The sequence below is a fragment of the Peromyscus californicus genome, unplaced genomic scaffold (assembly GCF_007827085.1).
Source record: "Peromyscus californicus insignis strain IS unplaced genomic scaffold, ASM782708v3 Scaffold_14__1_contigs__length_90479793_seg_2, whole genome shotgun sequence".
NCBI classification, from domain to species: Eukaryota; Metazoa; Chordata; class Mammalia; order Rodentia; family Cricetidae; genus Peromyscus; species Peromyscus californicus.
The window spans coordinates 67,462,337-67,480,202 of NW_026294436.1; the positions used below are offsets into that span (position 1 = coordinate 67,462,337).

Below are 17,866 nucleotides of genomic sequence, written 5' to 3' on the forward strand. Positions count from 1 at the left end.
GGAATGATCTGAGAAAAGCAAGAGAGAGAGAGAGAGAGAGAGAGAATCGTGGTTTGCAACTAACACTAGGTTAAAAGAATTTCTATACTGTAGGCTTTCAAGCTTAAAAGTGCACCACTGAGTCTTCAGAAAGAATTAGAATATACAAGATTCCCAAATCTAGTTGCTTAGAAAATCTCCTAGACCACCTTTGCTTTTTACGCTGGAGACTCCTCAGGCCTCTCACCCTCCACATTTTATCTTTCTAAAGCTGTAGATTAGGACAAAATTTTACCAAGTCATATTTGTACATTGTATGTATGTATGTATGTATGTATGTATGTATGTATGTATGTATGTATGTATGTATATGTATGTATATGTATTTTGAGACAGGGTTTCTTTGTGTAGCCCTGGCTGTCCTGGAGCTCACTCTGTAGTCCAGGCTGGCCTCGAACTCACAGAGACCCGCCTGCCTCTGCCTCCCGAGTGCTGGGATTAAAGGCGTGCGCCACGGCCAATTGTACATTCTTTTTTGGCTCCTCTAACTCCAGCCTCATGTGTGCTTCTAGATTCCTTGAAAGGCAAATGAATGTTTTCTGTTTCACCTCAAAACTCAAAAGCCAAGCAATTTTCACACCTGCCCCCCTCCCCCATTTTCTCTCCCCAACCCCATCTATACCACCCAAGTGAATCAATGAACTAATTCATGGGAGGAAATTGCAGCTATTTTATATATTTTTTAAAAATCAATGCACGGTTAAAATCAGATTATAAAGCGGAATCGCAGGATGACATCTCTGTCTGGCTGCTGGGCTGTTGCCGTCTTCCTCCTGGGTTCTCAGTAGTTTCCACTCTGCTGGTGCATGGGCAGCGGGGCCTCTGCTGCCACGTGGTCAAAGCAGCGGTCTGCCTTGGAGGCTGGGGAAACCTTCTGGAACTCCTGGAAGATGGGGTCTTTCCCTCTGGTCATCTGCTGGACCCTTTGTTCCTTCTTCTTGATGGCTTCCTTGATGCCCTCAATGTGACTCTTTTCCTCCTTCTCTGCTTTCAACTTCAAGATCTGATGGTTCTTTTCACGCAGGATGTTCAGCTCCTCCAGGTGCTGCGCCCTGTCGCTGGTGGTTTTGTGCGTGTGACCCCTGGCCTGCCTGATCTTCTGCTCAGCCAGCTCGGCCAGGATCCGCTTGCTCACCTGGCGCTGCTCCTCTGCCTCCTCCGCACGCCACCTCACTCGCTGGAGCTGCTCTACCTCCCTTTTTGCCTTCCCCTGCTGCTCTCGGTGCCTCTCCTTAACCAGACTTTCTTGGATGTCCTGGGGACGCTGGGAACTCTGCTCCAGCGACAGCTTCCTGAGGAGTTCCTCCGCCTTGGCCTGGCAGTCCATGAGAACCTTGCGTGCCTGGTAGTTGACGAGTGAGCTCAGGTTGCTTTCCTGAACCTTCTTATGGCTCTCCGCCTGGTGCTGCTGCCTCTTATGACAGGCCGCCTCCAGCCTCTTCCGCAGCTGCAGCCGGTTCAGGTCCCGCAGATTCTGCAGCACCCTCTCCTGCTCCCGCAGACGCTGCACTTGACACTGTTTGAGGTGCTCAGCTTGTGTTTGCACCCTGTCTAGCTTGTCCAGGCCTCGGTGGTTCTCCGGGTTGTCAGGTTGCACCCGCCACCCACTCTCGCTCTCCGACGGGATGGTGCTCTTCGCCTGATGGTCACGCCGCGGGCCCGGCTGCTCCCGGCCCTGGTGAAGCGGCTCATGGCCCCTCCGTGGCTTGTGCGGTTCCTTCAGTCCTTGCCACTGCTCCTGGCTCTGCTGCAGCAGCAGCCTGCGCTCTCTCTCCAGAGTCAGGTGGACTTTCTGGTCTGAGCGCTTCAGCTCCTCCCAGGCGACTGCGGCCTGTTGCTGCAGCTCTCGCATCTTCTGGGCCTTCTTCAGCCGGCTCAGCACCAGGGCCACGATCTTCTGGTCCCTGGAGGATATCACCGCTTCGTCCAGCTTGCTCTTGAGGACCTGAGCGTGCTGGCTACTCGTCTCTTTGCAGGAGGCGGAGGGCTGGGAGTACTGGTTGGCGAAGGACTCAGTCCGGTCACCACTACCCCTCTTCTGGGTGCACACACAAGCGGGTTGCTTCTCGAACTCTGGGGAGTGCACCGAGGACTTGTCCGTGAGAACCGAGGAAGGGGACCAGAGATCTACAGGTCTGCACACCGGCACTGCCCACCGGTCTCTGTTGTGTGTCTTTTCTAAAAGCAAAGTCCCAGCACTCTGGGGGCTGAAAGCTCCCCCGGGGTATGGCGGGGACGAATCTCCTGGGCCTTCAGAGTAGCTCGGGTAGGGCTGATCCGGCTGCTGCAGCTGCTGCCAGGTGCTGCCGGACTTGGTCGGTGCCTCGCCGCAGGCTTCTTCCAGGCGCCGGCTGCCGGACCTGTGCTTCCTGGCGCGGTCCGAGGGTCTCCGGGCCACGTGTGTCAAACTGTGGCTTTCTCGTGGAAAGGCGATATACCCACGCCGGCGGGGCCGCCCTGTGGGCGAACATTTCTGGTGTATCCCGGGCACCCGGGTCTCGGTCTCGGTCTCAGCGCCGGGAGTCCGGGCCCAGGAACTCACGGATGGCTCAGGCCAGCCCAGCCGTGCCGCGAACTCCCGCTTTCTACCGGGCGAGGGCTCCCCAAGCTCCCCATAGGACCGTGGGGAGAAGAGGTGGAAGCCGGCCATGCTCTCTTCCCGGCGGGCCCAGAGTCTACACGAAGGTCGGGGGGGGGGGACCTCCAGGGGGCCACTGAGGACACCCACCCCACTTTCAGGTCCTGGGATCCACGTGGCCTGTGACGCTCCCGCCACTTCACAATGCGTCCTTGCGCCATCAGGTCTTTGAAGGCCTTGGTGCACAGGGGCTTTGATGAGATAGGGCAGAGTGGGCGAACAGATGCCTCGGAGGAGCTGGTTGGAAGTCTAGGAAATCAGGGGTGGTATTTAGAAATGAGGATAGTGATGCCACCAGTGTTTTAGCTTGCTGGATTAGTGGGTTTGTGAGAGCCCTTGGGCCAAGGGCACACCATGCTAAAAACAGAACACAGTGACAGGGAGGGCCAAACTGTAGTGTAGAGGACCGAGGGGAGTGCTGATCCTCGGAGTCACATCTCTTTATTTTTACATTTGTTTTAGTGTGTGTGTGTGTGCGTGTGTGTTATTGTGTATGGACAAGTACAAGCCATGGCCGGCATGTGGGCAGCAGAGGACAACTTGCAGAAGTCGGTTCTTCACACCCTGTGAGTTCCAGGGATCAAACCCAAGCTTGGAGAAAGCTCCCTTTACTGGCCAAGCATCTCCCCTCCCTCACTATTCCCAACTGAGCCACACAAGGCCTGGAAAGGAAACAGCCTAGGAAGCACCCTGGTCAGGGCCTTAGCAAGCCCGAGGGATGCTTCCATGTTAACCTTTGTAAACTTTAAGACAGCAAGAGGCAGTTCGGACTTTCATCTCATGTGCCAGTCACAGCTTTTATCAGAACATGAATTTTGTCCACACTGTTTTGAAATAGCCCCCCAAAGATTTCATTAATTTGCCATTTGTTTTTTTTTTCTCCACTTTTGTGGGAATCCCTCACCCCGCTCCCCTTGCTGAGAGGCAAATGAGTCCCAGTCTTCCACTTTCAATCCATGCAATGTTGGACAAGTTACTTCCATGATCCTGGAGTTCAGGAAAGCTGGGTGGGCCATGGTGAAGGTTAAGTGAAATGAAATGTGTGGACAGCCTGGCACCATAATGCATTTGATAAATGCTGCCCTACGAAGCTCCAATTAAAAGTTTTAACACTTAATGTATTAGCTTACAAAAATTTCTGCAGATTTCTAGCTGAAGAAAAGAGTTACTAGATTAATGCAGTTTAACCAAAGTTTGGATAAAGTGTAGAGAGCTGTAGCTAGAGTTTTCCTGCCTGGCCCACAGTCAGGACAAATCTCTGTCACCCACCAGTCCCATGGCCACTCAGACCCGACCAAGTAAACACAGAGACTTATATTGGTTACAAACTGTATGGCCGTGGCAGGCTTCTTGCTAACTGTTCTTACAGCTTAAATTAATCCATTTCTATAAATCTATACCTTGCCACATGGCTTGTGGCTTACCGGCATCTTCTCATGCTGTTTGTCATCATGGCAGCTGGCAGTGTCTCTCTCACCCAGCTTCCTGTTCTCTCTATTCTCCTCTCTGTTAGTCCCGCCTATACTTCCTGCCTGGCCACTGACCAATCAGTGATTTGTTCATTGACCAATCAGCAACACATTTGACATACAGACCATCCCACAGCAGAGAGCAGCAACTCTCGGGGACTGACACACCAAACTCTGGGATTCTGCCATTTTCCTCATCTGGGGTTGCTATGGTCTGAATGTATGCCCCCCCAAACAGTATGCTTTGAAATCTAATCACCACCATGATAGCATTAAGAAGTAGGAGCCCTTGGCAGAGAGTTTAGTCGTAAGGGTGAAACCCTCATAAATGGGATTAGTGCCCTTGTTCCAGAACATCACTCCAGTTTATGAGAATTGGCCTCAAGATGCTGTGAGATGGAAGGCCGTAGCAGGCACAGCCAGCACTGTGTGCTGGTTTTTAGGGACTCACTGGCAGGTGTATGGTCCTAGGGAGCAAGATGAATATCGAATTACCTTTGATTTAGGTTAGGAGACTTAGATAGTGGTCAGGACCAAAAGTGACTTCCCTCAAGTCAGAATGTACCTGATTGGTCTTAAGGCAATATTAAGGATGCCAGGAACGTTCCTGGTGCTCAGGATACCAAGATCTAGTTTGTAAAGCTCTTTCTGTTGGCTTATTTGTGAAGATACATCCCACCTCTGGCTCTCAAGCCAAATGTGCCCGTCTAATAGCTATAACTATGGCCCAATATAAAATTGATGACTTACTTAAAAGTTTGTTTGGTGTGTGTGTGTGTGTGTGTGTGTGTGTGTGTGTGTGATGCCATTACTCAATTTTCGAGTATGAACTTTGTAGATGAAAACAGAGTGCCACAATGTCAAAAGATACTTGAAAGCTTGAAGACTGTGTGAGACAGCCAGCCAAGGCCATCCAGGAGCAATGGCTCTCACTCACCATGACTGTGGTGACCACACATTGAGTCCATACAGCTCTTATAAAAGGAGAGCCAAGGAGAAGGTGCTCACTGCCAAGCCTTATATTCTGAGTTTGATCCCTGGGACCCACATGGTGGGAGGAAAGAGCCATGTGACTCCCACAAGTTGTGCTCTGACCTCCATATACACATTGTGGCATACTCATGTACACACACACACACACACACACACACACACACACACACACAAAGTGTAATAAATATAATGTTGAGCACTAAAATCATCTCAGGTCCCTGTGTACTTGTGTGTGTTCATGAATTCGAGTATGTCACAGTGTGCACAAGGATGTCAGAAGGTCAGAGGACACTCACCTGTTGAGAAGCAAAGGCCAGCAAGGTGCATTGCCTTTTCCTCAGGCTTCTTTATATCTGGGTCACCAGTAGAAAGGCCCAGCCACACCCTCTCTGAGGGAAGGTCTTCCTTTCATAGTTAATCCTTAATGGCTAGCAAATGCAGCATAGACCCAATGTCTGGGACAAATTAGTGGAACACAAAAAGGAAACTTTTTGAGGGGCCTGGTGGGGTGGCTCTAGGCCTTAGAGCACACCACACCTATGTCTCCATATCCTCCCACGATCCTTAGAGGGCCCCAGGCACCAGTCATGTCAGCATTCCCAGGAGCACATGAAAGAGATGCTTTGTGAACGCCAAGCTGCCAAGCATCCCCTCGATGCTGGGACCACCAGTCTCCTTTTTATTTGGTAGTGGAATCCCCAACGGATTGCACTGTGTCTCAGAATGTGGCCTTCTGCCAAAGGAAGACCTAGGTCTTCCTTCTTAATTTGCTGGAGGGTTGAAAAATATGCTCTGACCCCACAAGTGAATCCATGGGATGGAGGTGTGCTCTGTGTGCTTATGGTTCCTGTGGAAACTTGAAAACTCTCTCTCTCTCTCTCTCTCTCTCTCTCTCTCTCTCTCTCTCTCTCTCCCCCTCTCTCTCTCCCCTATTTGTCTCTCTCTCTCTCTCTCTCTCTCTCTCTCTCTCTCTCTCTCTCTCTCTCTCTCTCTCTCTCTGCCTAGCTCTTAATGCTTGGTAAGTTAAAGGGGAGAAATTAGTTAGATACTCACGTAGTATGAGCACTTGAACACAGATTGTTCAAATGGACATGTGCTTAAGTATAAAATATATACTCCTGTGGGCTGAAGAGATGGCTCAGCAGTTAAAAGCACTTTCTACTCTTGCAGAGGACCTGAGTGTTGTTCTTAGCAGCCATGGTGGGCAACTATCGCCAGCTCCAGGGGATCTGACGTCCTTTCTGGACTCCACTGGTACACACTTGGTATACACAATAAACAGAAATAAATACAACCAAATACAAGCAAAATATATATTGGAATCTAAAAATGTAACACAAAGAATAGCCCAATCTATTAATGCGTTTTATTTCACACTGGTTACATTTAAAATGATGGTATTTCAAGCCCATCAGACTAAATGCAATATATTATCAAAATTAATTTCATGCTTCTTGTTTTGATATGAACTAGGAGATTTAAATTTCCATATATGTAGATGTAATATACATTATGGTATACTTATTTTGTGTGAAAGAGATTTTTAAAGTTTAACTGACACATAAAAATTACAAATTCATGGGATGCTGTGTAATATTTTGATATATTCATGCATCATGGGATGTTTAGATCAGGATAAACCAATATGTCTCCTCAAACATTTATCACCCCTTGGTTGTGGAAGTTGGGAAATCTCTTTGTCTCCCTTTCTGACATGTACAGTACCCAACTGTTATCTATAGTCACCTACTGTTTGTAGCTCTGGAGGGCCTTTGCTGTCACATGACTGTTACTTAGCATCCATTGACCAACCTCTCTCCATCCTGATCTGTTTCTGTTGGGCAGAACTGCTCTAAACACTGAAAACTTCCCAGTGCTCAGGCTGTAAATAAAAGCTTTCAGTACACAGCAATTTTTATTTTATATAAATGTATTGCTTTGAAATCTGTTTTCTTTGTGGGGTGTGTGTGTGTGTGTGTGTGTGTGTGTGTGTGTGTGTGTGTGTGTGTATACACGTATACAGTGGCGTACATGTGAAGGTCAGAGAACAAACCTGAGTATCATTCCTCAGGCACCCTTCATCTTTCATCTGAGACAGGGTCTCTCCCTAGCCAGAAATTTGTCCAGCTAGGCTAGTAGAGCTGGTCTTTGAGCTTCTGAATCCACCTGCCTTCGGCTTTCACCTCTCCATCAGTGGGATTACAGGGGCACACTGCCAAACATGGCTTTTTATGTATGGACTGGGGATCTAAAATGAGGTCCTCACATCTCTGAGGCAAATACTTTCCTGACTGAGCCATCCCCCCAGCCCCCAAAGTCACCTTTTCTAAGAGGATAAAACGTAAGTCAGAAGGATTTTTGGTTTTGTTTGTTTGTTTGTTGTTAATCCCTGGATGGTAGAGCAAATTATAAATTTCAAAATTCAGCTTTATGATATGCTGTTTATGACCCAGGATTTAGGTTCTTTTATGCCCTACCTCCACTGTTTCCTTACTACACAGGAAAACACACGGCCCCAAGTAACAATACCTAAAAACCCGGGCCTGGGCCACTCTCTTTGTGTGCCTGCAATGCACAGTGGACTCACTCAAGACATCAGTAACACAGAGCAATAGAAAAAGCATACAAATACTCAGGGAGATAAATGAAAAACAACTTAGGATGTATTTATGCTAATAGAGCACTAAGCATGAACATTCTAGCCTGTAAACAACTTCTTCTTCCTTAAAAAAAAAAAAAAGAAAGAAAGAAAGAAAATAGTAGGTTAAGAACCTGGAAATAGGCAAGTTAAGTTGCCATGGAAACAATCACAGTGCAAATATTCCATGTGGATGAGAGGTTGTGTGTGTAAAAATGATGGCTGACACACCCCAAGCATGTGCGTGAACATGCCTCTGAGTGCTCCATCTGTAAACCTGACCATGACAACGCTGAGCAGGGCCTGCTGTTTCCAGAGGCACGGACTGAGGATTCCAGAGTTCATGAAGCTGGTAGTGGGCAGAGGATCCAGAACTGGAATTTGGGTTCTCTCACCCAACATAGCACCCACCTACCCAGCCTTCCACTGTCAGACCTTCCAGGCTAAGGCTGCTCACAGAGAAATGTGTGTGCATGGACCAGAGCAGAGAGGATTTTAAATACTTGTAGTTCTGCTGCAGCCTAAGATTTTAATACTTTCCACACTAGGAACCTGAACCCAGTTACTAGTTAGAGATGGTAATTAACAGATTCTCATGAAGTAAAGGAGAACGCATGTATGTTCAGAGCCAAGGGTGAGCTAAATTCCACGGGAGAGGGAGGTTGGGGGGGGCATAATACTACAGTCATCAGGTCACTCAACAGTGACGCAGAAACCAAATTATGTGATAGTCATTTGCTCTATAGTACCATATGTGCTTTAGATTGTTACACCCAGGACAAACTTTACCCTTAATAAGGTGACCCTTCTCAATATAAATAACATGGACAATATATTGAACAAATGTCTGTATTTTTAAAGAATATTCTGGTTGGAACTTTTTAAAACTCTGAGTCTTTTTTTTTAAAATGATTTATTTATTTATTATGCATACAGTGTTCTGCCTGCATGTGTGCCTGCAGGCCAGAAGAGGGCACCAGATCTCATTATAGATGGTTGTGAGCCACCATGTGGTTGCTGGGAATTGAACTTAGGACCTCTGGAAGAGCAGCCAGTGCTCTTAACCTCTGAGCCATCTCTCCAGCCCCAAAACTCTGAGTCTTTTATCATTTTTTCCCCCTGTTTTTGCTAAAGTTGAGCCTAGTGTTTTTAACTTCAAGGAGCATTTGTTTTCTCAGAAAGGTCCAAGTGAGGGAAGACAGCTGTCTTACTTAGGGTTTTAGTGCTATGAAGAGACACCATGACCACAGCAATTCTTAGAAAGTAAAACATTTAATTGGGGTGGCTTGCTTACAGTTTCAGAGGTTCAGTCCATTATCATTAGGATGAGGAGCATGGCTGCATGCAGGCAGACTTGGTGCTGGAGCTGAGACTCCTCATCTTGCAGGCAACAAGAAGTCGACTGACTGTCTCACTGAGGGAAGCTTGAGCAAAAGAGAGCTCAAAGCCCACCCCCACACTCCCTCCAACAAGGCCACACCTCCTAGTAGTGCCACTCCCTTTGGGGGCCATTTTCTTTCAAACCACCACCATAGGACTGCAGTGGAAGTGTGGCAATTGGTGACTGTGATTGTGGACTGTGTGTGTAGTACAGTGTATGGGCCATTGTCTATCCTTGGCTGGCATTGTCGTAGGGCAGGAACTCCACAGCCCACTGAAATTCTAGCCTCTGCCCCTGAGCAGGCTTATTATATTATGGAATGGTTTTCAGAAGGCAGGGTACAGTGCTCTTTTCCACTCAAAGCCACCTACGTGCAGGGCTGGAGACCCCCAGCAGTTGTGGGTGACTCCCTGTGCACTCAGAAATAACTTCTGTCCACAGGAACTGTACAAAGCCCCTTTGTCCAGCTGCCACAGTCACACAGCTGGAGGAAGCCATTAACTGCCTGCTACTCCTTGTAGAGTGGTGCCCCCTCCCCGCCCTCACTTGCCAAGGGAAGACCTCACTGCACACTCTCATGGCTCCCTTGGAGAACGAGAGCTTCTCTTTGTGGTCTGTGTCCATCGTACAGCCACCCCTGGAGGTTCTGTGAACATCTGATGAACTAAGTCCTCCTGCAACAAGTTCCATGAGAGACTGTACCTCGTTGCCACGGTCTCGACCACCCAGTAGACATCTCCAGGTTCTACCACCCCCTGTAGTGCCGCAGGGCAGTGATCAAGCCCTTAGCTCATGCTCCTTTGGGAGACACTTGTCCAATCCGTGGCTCACTTCTGGGCCTCCATCTTCTTCCTTTATGACCCAAGGTGGAAACTGTCCCATCTCATGCCAAAGCCGCTCTTAAGATTCTGTCCCTGACTCCCTCCTGAGCTACTGTCCTATTCGGCAGTCCCCAAATATTGTCTGCTCTCCGCCTTGACTTCCTCCTCTCTCCCCACGCTCACACTGAGGTGACTGTTCTCCAGGACACTTGGTACTTTCCCTCCAGAGCTCTTCATTCTAGCAGAGCCTTCTGCAGTGAGGATAGTACCGTGTGTCTACAGCTGTCCTTTATGGAGGCCACAAGCCACCTGTGGCTCCAGCATGTGAAATGCAGCTAGCAGGACCGAGGACATTGATTTTTAATTTTAAACAATTACAATCAAATTCGGCCTCTGTGGCTAATGGCCCCCATCTGGACAGTAGAACTTAAAAGTGTGAGCTCTGAGAACTATCACTTTAAATATATTAACATAAATTAAAACTTTACCATCTCCTGGCCATACAAACCCTGGGCAAGAAATTTAGACTCTTCAAGTGGCCAACTGTTTGCATCTAAACTTTCAGCACTAGTTCTAGGGGGAATACAGTGGTTATGAATGAGAGGATTCATGGGATTCCATTAGGTACCAAGTGTAAGACTACAACCTGAACGCTTACTATGAATGTGTGGCTGTCAGCTCACAACCTTTACCCTCACCTGACGTCTGACCCATGCCTATTGCCATGTCAGATTTCCGGTCAGGATGCTTTAATGGCCAGCAAAATTGGTTTAGTGAGTTCTCACTAGCCTTTTTTAGTACGAACTATATCAGACTAGAATAGGAAATGTGAACCTCCCACGTGGTAGAGGTAGATGTTGAGTCATTAAATGTTTACTTCTCTAAACATATGTACAAGGTGGCAAAGTAAAAGACAAAATTCTTAACACGGGCTATACATATTTTAAAAAGTCATGTTTCTCTCAAAGTGTGACTGTAGAGTTTAGGTCAAGACTGATAGCCAGAAGTTGAAATCTGATGGCTTCTCCCCACCCTGACCTACATCTTTTGACAAAGCTCTCTATTGTCCTTGAGTAGAGTTCAAACTCTTCCTGGTGGCCCCAACAGACACCCACAGAATCTTAAGATTCTGTCCCTGACTCCCTCCTGAGCTACTGTCCTATTCGGCACACTCTCTAGGTGCAATGAACTCTCCATAATTTCCCAAGTAGATCTGAAGTCCTCTATGTCTTATCCTTTGTGATCCTCATAGAATTAAAATTCTCCTGCGAGAGTGAAGATTCATGATACAAAGTTTACGGCAAGATTTTGCTGCAGTATAATGTACAATGGTAAGGAGGACTCATTCCTGGTGTTCTCCATCCCAGTCCCACATGAAGAGGGAAATGGCAGAGTTAAGGAGCATTGCAATAGCCCACCCCCCTGGGCGTCTAGCTGTTCTGTTACCCTCTAATAATGGAAATGAAGGAAGACGTTCAGCTTCCTTAGGACCTGATTGCGCCTCTGTGAAGACATCTATTCATTCAGTCAGATCTTACAAGCATTTATTAACACTGTCTTAGGCTAAGTGGTGAAGACAAAGACTGAGTGGTCGCCGGATGGTGGCGGCGCACGCCTTTAATCCCAGCACTCAGGAGGCAGAGCCAGGTGGATCTCTGTGAGTTCGAGGCCAGCCTGGTCTACAGAGTGAGATCTAGGACAGGCACCAAACCTACATGGAGAAACCCTGTCTAGAAAAACAAACAAACAAACAAAAAAGACTAAGTGGTCGTCCTGCTCTTTGTCATCTTGCATATGTCTGGTGCACAGCAGCTTTGTCAAAAAAGAGAGAATAAGCTCCCAGAAACTTCACCAGTAAGAGAAATCACTTCTGGGCTGGAGGGGAGGGGACTGGAGATAAACTATTGCCCACCTCCTGCCACTTGAGTGCAAACTCTAGATGAATAAGGATTCTTTTGTTTGATCGGTTCTGTATTTTTCCATAATGAGAGCAGAGCCTGGGTACATGACATATGACTGCCTAGTCATTGAAATATGCTGGGTGTGTGAACAAAGAATTCTATACATGCAAAACGTGGCCAGGTTTGTAAGGTTCTGGAAGGTTGGGTTGATGCCTCTGTGTTTCTGTGGACTTGCTTGCATCTCTTAGATGGACTTGAGTATGACTGAGCATCTCCTAGATGGACTTGAGTATGGCTGAGCATCTCCTTGATGGACTTGAGTATGGCTGAGCATCTCCTAGGTGGGCTTGCATGTGGCTGAGCATCATCTAGGCAGTGTTAAATGCCAGGCGAGTGTTGAGTAAGAAGCTCCACAGTGGAGGTTTCTCTCCTCACCCTTTCCCCGGCATCATTTCAAAATAGCCTTCTTAAAGAAAATGTTCATGCCATGCAGACAATGATTTTAACGGGAAGAAGCTAAAAAAAAAAAAAAACAAGTGAAAAAAATCAGGGTGATTACAAAAAAACAAAACAAAAGGAAAGGTCAGGAAAACAACGTTTTGATGTAATTAGCCACCACCGAGAGTGCATCTGAAAGCACTGACTCGCCTTTACCTGGTAGCCAGCTGAAGTGGAAAATTTAACCAGAGGTGGTGACCATGTTAAAACAGCTCATTAGCAACCCTTGTTTGATTTACTCCAAGGACCGAACATTGCTATATAGAGGCCAAAGTTTAATGTTATTAAAAATATTTACCCAATTCCAAATTCAATAAAAAGCTGAAGGTTCAGAAATTATTTCTGTCTCACCTCTCCTCCCCCACCCACAGTGACTGAATTTAGCTAACTGAAATGATGTTCTAAGCATCAGATGTATGCCAGGCCCTGAAGTGGCACCCACCTTTGCCCAGTGAAGTCACTCAGGTTTTGTTGTTATTTTGTTTTGTTTGTTTGTGTTTGTTTTTATCTTGCTTTGTTTTGTTTTGAGATGCCTGTCCATTAAGAACCCCACTGGATGCAGAATTAGTTGCTGAGAAAAGAATCAAAAGCAAGAGAACATCATAGTCCTTAAGAGGCTCACCATGTAAGAGTGTATATGTATGTGTGTGTGGAGTGGGGGCACCACATGAGTACAGATTGATTTAAGCTTGCTAGCTGTCCATTTCTGAACACACAACAATTGTCCCAGACTACATTTCCCAGTTTCCTTTTGCATATCTGCAAGACCACGTGACTAATTGGCCACTGTGACATCATCCTAGATAATGGGATATGTGCAGAATGGATGTGGCTTTCAGGCCTGACCCCCAGACACCTTGTTCTCCCATGGGCTGATATGGAAAAAATTTGTATAATGGATAAATTAATATATGTGTAAATTAATTAATTATGCACTATTTGTGTGTCATCCAGGTTTGAGCCTCTGGTGGAAGGCTGGTAGTCATCATTTCTTCTTCCCTCCTTCCCTCCCTCCATCCCTCCCTCTCTCTTTCTTACTTACTTTTTTGTTGTTGTTGTTTTTTGGAGACAGGGTTTCTCTGTGTAGTTTTGGCGCCTGTCCTGGAACTTGCTCTGTAGCCCAGGCTGGCCTCGAACTCACAGAGATCCGCCTGCCTCTGCCTCCCAAGTGCTTTCTTCCTTCCTTCCTTCCTTCCTTCCTTCCTTCCTTCCTTCCTTCCTTCCTTCCTTTCTTTCTTTCCTTCTTTCTTTCTTTCTTTGTTTCTTTCTTTCCTTCCTTCCTTCCTTCCTTCCTCCTTCCTTCTTTCTTTCTTTCATTCATTCTTTCTTCCTTTCTTTCTTTCATTTGTAAGTACCTGGCTGAGACTCCATCCCCCAGCCATGTTACTTTTTATGCTAGCACATGGAGCCAGTGCAGACCTTCTCTAATCACCCCAGTTTGAGATACCAATCAATGATAATCCCTATGCTTTTATCCATTCAAAATGATTTATATTAACCAACCCACTGGAGGCCTGTGAAGGAGAGCTAACTACACCCCTGTAGCCTTACAGCACCGCTTTCTGTTATTCTGTCCCAGGTATAATCATCACTCATGTGGTCCTACCTGGAAGGAAGTTCTTGTGTGGAGCAATTAAGTAACAAAGAATTCTGCATCTCATCTACAAAGTAATGCTATTTCACCATCTTTAAATCTTATAAAACACGTGGGGTATGGTGGTAAATGCCTTTAATCCCAGCACTTGGGAGGCATAGACAGGTGGATCTCTGTGAGTTTGAGGCCAGCCTGGTCTACATACTGAGTTCTAGGACAACCAGAGCTCCATAGGGAGACTCTGTCTCAGAAAACAAAAACAAAAACAAACAATCAAAAAACCAAGAACAAACAAATGAACAATCTTATAAAACAGCAGTAAGGCAAAGACCAGAGACTCTAGGAAACCATGTGTTGGAGTCGGTGGAGTTTCCCTCTGTCTGAGTTCTTGAAGGACTATTGTCCAGCCAGGCTGCTCATATCCGGTGTAACATGCCTGCCCTGCCCCAGTAACATGACCCTATACTGCTCATGAGACAGGACGAAATTTCACCTCTGTGGGAATTGTTACTGTTTCGCATTGGTTGATCAGTTAGGGCAGTTTACAGTAGCCACAGCGTGACAGGAAACAACCAACCATTTGCCAGGGATGCAGTGTGAGCTCAGGACACACTTGGGAGCGGGTGGCTGCAAGCTGATCATCAACAAAGGGCAAACTGGTTCAGTAGGCAGTCATCCCTCCTCTTTTCTTCCAAGTAAAAACCTTCGAGAAAGGACTTCTTGGACTGGTCTCTGTTACCCCTCTTCTATTACTATGCTAGCCCACTTTGGCACATGGTCGTCTCAATGTTAATTCCATGTCGTTAAGTTCTAGGTTCAGGACTACCTTTTTTCTTACCATACGTATTTTTTCTTCTCTCCAGTCTTGAGAAGGGGTGTGTGTGTGTGTGTGTGTGTGTACATATTCGTGTATGTATCTACATGCTAGGAACTTCTACCACTGAGCCCAAACCCAACCAACCCAATCTGTGAGCAAGCAAGCTTTGGAAGGTAGAGGCAAGAACTGATACCACCTTCAGCTACTGGGTAAAGTATCTTAGGTGAACACACCAGTGTCACTTGGAATGGACAGTAACTAGTGAAAAATAGAGTCACAGTCCCCTGCTCTGCAGTGTTGGCTGGGTGAGGAGCCACTAGCATTGTCTTCTTTCAGTGTGGGAAGACACACTAACATGAAAATGGCTTTGCGGAAGAAGTTTGGTTGCACTCACAGACCCCTTGCATGCACACCCACAGAAACATGTCGGGGCGGAGAGTACAAGAGCTGATCAGAGGTAGATGGAGTGGGATGGTGAAGTGGGGAACATGGCCAAGAACCTTTGCTGTGGTTTCCATTGGAAGGACTCAGCGGCTGGGTAAATGGATATAAGACTGACCAGGGTGGGTAATTTCAGCTGACCCTCATTGTCTAGCCCTGGCCCTGGGCAAAATACTGATCCTGAGTGTGAGGACTCCCAGAGGAGGGGGTGGAGAGGCAGACTCTGGTTTACTGTCTCTACACACTGGCTAATTCTGGGGAGGGTGACCCATCCAGGGTAGCAAGGCCCCCAGACAGACACCAAAGAATCAGATTATAGAAAACAAGACATGGCTAATAATTGTCCATAATGCATTTGGACATAATAGGAGTTTGCATTCTTAGAGGTAGAATATGGATGTTCATTTTTTTCTGCATCTGCATCAAACATCTGACACCTTCACACATGTATCTGTGGTCCATGGGGGTGGGTGGGGTGGGCATCAGGTGCATCTTTAATTGGCATTCTCAAGTTTATCGGTGATCTTAAGCACCTTTCCGAGTGTCTGTGAGCCAACAAGCAAGGGAGAGCTCTCTACAGTGTGTCCACGCCCTCCTGAGCTTGTCCCTTTGTCTTCAGACCAAAGCTAAACCTGCCTGCAAGGCTTTCCAGGCTCCCCTCGGCATGGCCTCAGGTGTGTCTCAGACACTGTGCCATTGGGCATTTCTCCTCTGGCACTGTAAATTCTCTCTTTGGTCTTCATCCCTAACCTTGCCCTCCTAGTCACTGCCTAGGCTGTTCCATCTGCCCAGGAAACTTGTTGAACCATTTGACCCCTTTATTCTCCTCAAACCCACACAGACACACAGATACACAGATGTCTGTACTCATCCTCCAGGATCCCTTCCCAGGGCACCATCTCATTTGTACTTATTAATCTTTGCTTTCACTACTGTATAGTGGACATATTTTTTAAACTTCCCCATAGACTATAAACTTGTTGAATACTTCATGTTTTTGTTTTTGTGGTCCCTGTACCTAGCATGATGACTGAACTATGCCATGTGCCCACCCACCAAGTAGATTTTGTGTGAACGGAGGAGGTGAGAACTACATGTGCCTACATGAGCTGTTTTATTTATCTCCACAGACCCTTCAACTTACCTGCTCATAGACTGGGTTGTCCCTCCAGAGTTGATGTACTAGATGGACCACAAGCTTTGAAAACATTTAGATTTTCACAGAAACACAGCATTCAGTGTGATCCTGGCCTCATGTTCTGCATGTTCTGGGATCAGTAAGTTGACTGCACATTTCCTGGAGGTTCATAATTTAAGAAACCCAGGGAGAAGAGAAAATATCATTTCCTGGCTTCAGTCTTTAGTTTTCAAACAGTGTTGGAAACGTAACCCCCAAGTGCTGTGGATGAATGATTGATAAATAAAATGCTGATTGGTCAGTAGCCAGGCAGGAAGTATAGGCGAGACAAAGAGGGAGGAGAATTCTGGGAAGTGGAAAGCTGAGGCAGAGAGCTGCCAGCCTGCCGTCCAGGGAGCAGCATGTAAAGGCAGCAGGTAAAGCCACGGAACATGTGGCAACATATAGATGAACAGAAATGGGCTGAGTTTAAGTGTAAGAGCTAGACGGTGGTAGGCCTGAGCTAATGGCTGAGCAGTTCAATTAATATGAACTTCTGAGTTATTTTACAAGTGGTTGTGGGGTCTGTGGGGCTGGGCAGGACTGGAGAAAACTCCAGCTACAGTCAAGTGCCACAGTGTGTGAAGCAGAGCCTGGTGGGAATTGTTTGGGTTGTGAGGGCTCCATCTTGATGAATGGACTTATGCTACTCTGGGAGTGAGTTGCTTACCAAGGAATGGGTTTCTGATAAGAGGATGAAAGTCAGTCTTTTTCAGTGTTCTCTCTCTCTCTCTCTCTCTCTCTCTCTCTCTCTCTCTCTCTCTCTCTCTAGTATTTCTTTCTGGCTACATGGTGTCTTTTGCCATGCTATAATGTAGCAAGAAGGCCCTTACCAGAAGTAGTTCTTGTTCTTCAGCTACTTAGCCTTCAGTATTTATAAATTACCTGGCTGTGGCATTTAACTATAGTAGCAGAAAGTAAAGGATGAGGTATCACGACTACTTCTGTGTCTGTCTAATACTCCAAGAAGTCTTTAAGTCAGGAGGCGTTTGCCTTTTTCTGCAGTTTGATAGTGAACTCCTGTAGGAGTGAGAAAGACAGAGGAGGTAAGTTTTCCATCACTTGGTAGGAAGTGAGTCATGTTATCTCCTGCCTTCCATCTACCTTACTTCCTAGTCTGGAGAAAGTGTATATCCATTTACATTCAAGATGGAGATCCCAGTGCCTCAGAATATGACTATTTTTTGGAGACAAGGTCTTTAAAGAGGTAATAAGTTTAAACGAGGCCATTAGGATTGTCCTAGACACCACAGAGGGATGCCCACATGAACACACAGAAGACTGTCATCTGCACCCATACCAACACTTTCCCTTTGGATTTCCAGCACCCAAAATGAATTCCAGTTGTATAAGCCACCAAGACCATGGTATTGTATGGCAACTATGGAAAAAATAAAACGTGAGCTAATATAGGAAACTGACAAAATGTTGTGCTATAGTCGGCCTCCAAAGCTTCCAT

At 46.6% G+C, this 17,866-nt stretch overlaps 1 protein-coding gene across 1 annotated transcript; it reads right to left on the reverse strand.

Moving 5' to 3' along the window:
- Positions 1 to 364: 364 nt before the first annotated feature.
- On the reverse strand, positions 365 to 2,722 carry Ccdc185 (coiled-coil domain containing 185). The gene has a single exon (XM_052736676.1). It carries the CDS (start codon positions 2,687 to 2,689, stop codon positions 821 to 823), a length of 1,869 nt encoding a protein of 622 aa, XP_052592636.1. The 5' UTR covers positions 2,690 to 2,722; the 3' UTR covers positions 365 to 820.
- Positions 2,723 to 17,866: the final 15,144 nt, after the last annotated feature.